This window comes from Anomaloglossus baeobatrachus, chromosome 5 (genome assembly GCF_048569485.1).
Source record: "Anomaloglossus baeobatrachus isolate aAnoBae1 chromosome 5, aAnoBae1.hap1, whole genome shotgun sequence".
Taxonomy (NCBI): Eukaryota; Metazoa; Chordata; class Amphibia; order Anura; family Aromobatidae; genus Anomaloglossus; species Anomaloglossus baeobatrachus.
The window spans coordinates 546,181,464-546,184,470 of record NC_134357.1 but is presented as its reverse complement, the minus strand read 5'-3'; the positions used below and the strand labels follow the sequence as shown (position 1 = coordinate 546,184,470).

The 3,007-nt window shown below is 39.3% G+C and overlaps 1 protein-coding gene across 1 annotated transcript; it reads right to left on the bottom strand.

Moving 5' to 3' along the window:
* Nucleotides 1-421: 421 nt before the first annotated feature.
* LOC142312261 (uncharacterized) lies at nt 422-2,517 on the bottom strand. Its single transcript, XM_075351192.1, has one exon. The coding sequence runs from the start codon at nt 2,055-2,057 to the stop codon at nt 864-866; it is 1,194 nt and encodes a 397-aa protein (XP_075207307.1). The 5' UTR covers nt 2,058-2,517; the 3' UTR covers nt 422-863.
* Between the last annotated feature and the right edge of the window lie 490 nt (nt 2,518-3,007).

Below are 3,007 nucleotides of genomic sequence, written 5' to 3'. Positions count from 1 at the left end.
TCTATAGACCAGGGCTATTCAGGAGCTACGGTAAGGAAGGCGGTCCAAATATTAGACATATCTTTGGGAACAGGGACAGCTAGAGATACTCTAGCCCTAGGGCCAGTATAGGTGCCCCTGTTCCAAGTTACGTCGTCACGCCCCATGACACCCATTTTACAGTACCTTCAGGGTTATGTGATTGATTACATGACCTGAAAAGACCCTGTAGCTGGTCAGGTAGAAGGTTCTTCAGCTGCTCACTCAGGACGTGCAGCCTCTGTCTAGATCCCAGTAGCTTCGTCTCCTGCTCTGCACTGATCACATAAATCAGTGTGGGGCAGGAGGAGAAAGAGCAATTCTCTCAGTGATCAGGAGGGACACTTTCTCAGCGTTCTCTTCCATCACAGAAAGCTGCATCTGAACAATAAGAGGCACTCACTTATTAGGAAGATTTATTTTTCTTGTTAAAAGTTTTTCTTACAGTTCAAAAAATACAATTAGTTCTTAAGTAAATTCCCTTTTTCATTAAACTATTCAACAGTCTCATATGTTTTTTGAACAATCTGTTGAGAAAATATATAATTTCCACCGGTGTTAATTATTTTTGATGGGAAACAAAATATGATTTTCCAGTAATTCAAGTTTCAAAATCTTGATATGAGTATGGCTTCTTTCCTGTGTGAATTCTCTGGTGTATCGTGAGATCCGATATCTGGTTAAAATATTTCCCACATTCTAAAGAGTAAAAAAAATCTGTTCCCTGTGTGACTGCTGTGGTGTCTAATAAGGTGAAATTGTTCTTCAAAACACTTTCCACATTCTGAACATGAAAAAGGCTTCTCCTGTGTGAATTTTCTGATGAGTAACAAGATGAGATTTCTTTACAAAATATTTTCCACATTCTGTACATGAAAAATGCTTCTCCCCTGCGTGTGACTTCTCTTGTGTTCAACCATATTTGATTTCTTCACAAAACATTTCCCACATTCTGAACATGAAAAAGGCTTCTTTCCTGAGTGGGTTTTCTGATGTGTAAGAAGAAATGATTTATGTACAAAACATTTCCCACATTCTGAACATGAATATGGCTTCTCACCTGTGTGAATTTTCTGATGTGTAATAAGATTTGATTTCTTTACAAAACACTTTTCACATTCTGTACATGAAAAAGGCTTCTCCCCTGTGTGACTTCTCTGGTGTTCAACCATATTTGATTTATGTGCAAAACATTTCCCACATTCTGAACATGAATATGGCTTCTCCCCTGTGTGATTTTTCTGATGAGTAATAAGATTAGATTTCTGTACAAAACACTTTCCACATTCTGAACATGAAAAAGGCTTCTCCTCTGTGTGAGTTTTCTGATGTGTAAGAAAAATTGATTTACGTGCAAAACATTTTCCACATTCTGAACATGAAAAAGGCTTCTCCCCTGTGTGACTTCTCTGGTGTTCAACCATATTTGATTTATGTACAAAACACTTTCCACATTCTGAACATGAAAAAGGCTTCTCCCCTGTGTGACTTCTCTGGTGTTCAACCATATTTGATTTATGTACAAAACACTTTCCACATTCTGAACATGAAAAAGGCTTCTCCCCTGTGTGTCTTCTCTTATGTATAATAAGACTTGATTTATGTAAAAAACATTTCATACATTCTGAACATGAATATGGTTTCTCCCCTGTGTGAGTTCTCTGGTGTCTAACTAGGATATCTTTCCGTACAAAACATTTCCCACATTCTGAACATGAATATGACTTTTCCCTAGTATGAATTCTATCATGCCTAACAAGATCTGATTTCCTGTTAAAATATTTCCCACACTTGGAACAAGAAAATCTATTCTCCTTTGTGTGAATTTTTTGATGTTGAACAAAAAATGTTTTGAGGGGAAAACTATTATCTATATGTAAAATTGGCTTCTTTGCTGTACAAGCAGTTCGTTTTTTAAAGCCTGTTTTGTGACTGTTATTTGCCTTAGTAATCTGTAATGTTTCGTAAGATAGGACCTGTCTCATAGGATCAGATGATAGATCTTTGCTGTGAAGGGACGATGGGATATCTGGAGTCATCGAATTTACTTCAATTGTATCCTGTGTGATCTGAAGGTCATTTGATTTAAAACTTGAAGATGTGAGTTGTCCCTCTGATCTCCTGGTACAGTCATCTGCCAATAATGAAACTAATTATTATTTTTTAACAAAATATCTTTGAAATTAATATTTTTTAACATTTATACTTAAAATGTCCATAGAACGTGCAAGTTATGTAGCATAATTAAATTATTCAGTAAGAGAATTACAGTTCAATTTACTAAAAAAAACCTCATAAAATGAACTAGTAAAGTGTGGTGTTCAACGATTTGTTCATTCTGTGTCCAATATATTAGAATAATAAGTCATGAAAAAATATTATGTAGACGAAAATTATACCAATCCCTCATCTCTGAATGGAAAATCAGAGGGTTTCCACATTATAAGTAGCTCATAAATGCATGAAAAGCAACATGGCTTCCATAAACCAATCCAGCAAAATCCGCTCTCCCAAAGTCAAATCTACCTCTCACGTCTGAGCCTTGCAGTGTACTTGTGATGCCCTGGCAAGCAGGTAGTCACAGATATAGGCCCCGCACAACACCCGTCCCTCACAGGCAACATCAGACAAACATTTCAAACCCTAGTCACCACCCCCAGGGCTTGATGGACACACCAGGAGGCGGAACCAGGCGGGTGGAAGACGCCCACCTAGGAGTCCTAGACAGCCTGGGGCGGGGAAAAGTCAGTTCAGAGAGCAGATTAGTTTGGAGTTCAAGGAGAGTGGAAGCAGGCCTGCGAGTCAGGACTGCAACCAACTGACGGGTGCCAGGGGAGGAGCCCTGGTACCTTTGGCTAGGAGGTAGACGGAGGCTTCTGTTTGCAGGAAACGGGAAGACAACTCGGTGGAACCGTGGTGGACCGGGACAGGGTAGTGGCCCGCCGGTACCGACCCAGGAAACCGACTCGGAAACCGGAGCACAAGTGGG

Bases quoted from the DNA above. Each gene is read 5' to 3' on its own strand.
- LOC142312261 (XM_075351192.1), bottom strand. From the start codon at position 2,057: ATGACTCCAGATATCCCATCGTCCCTTCACAGCAAAGATCTATCATCT.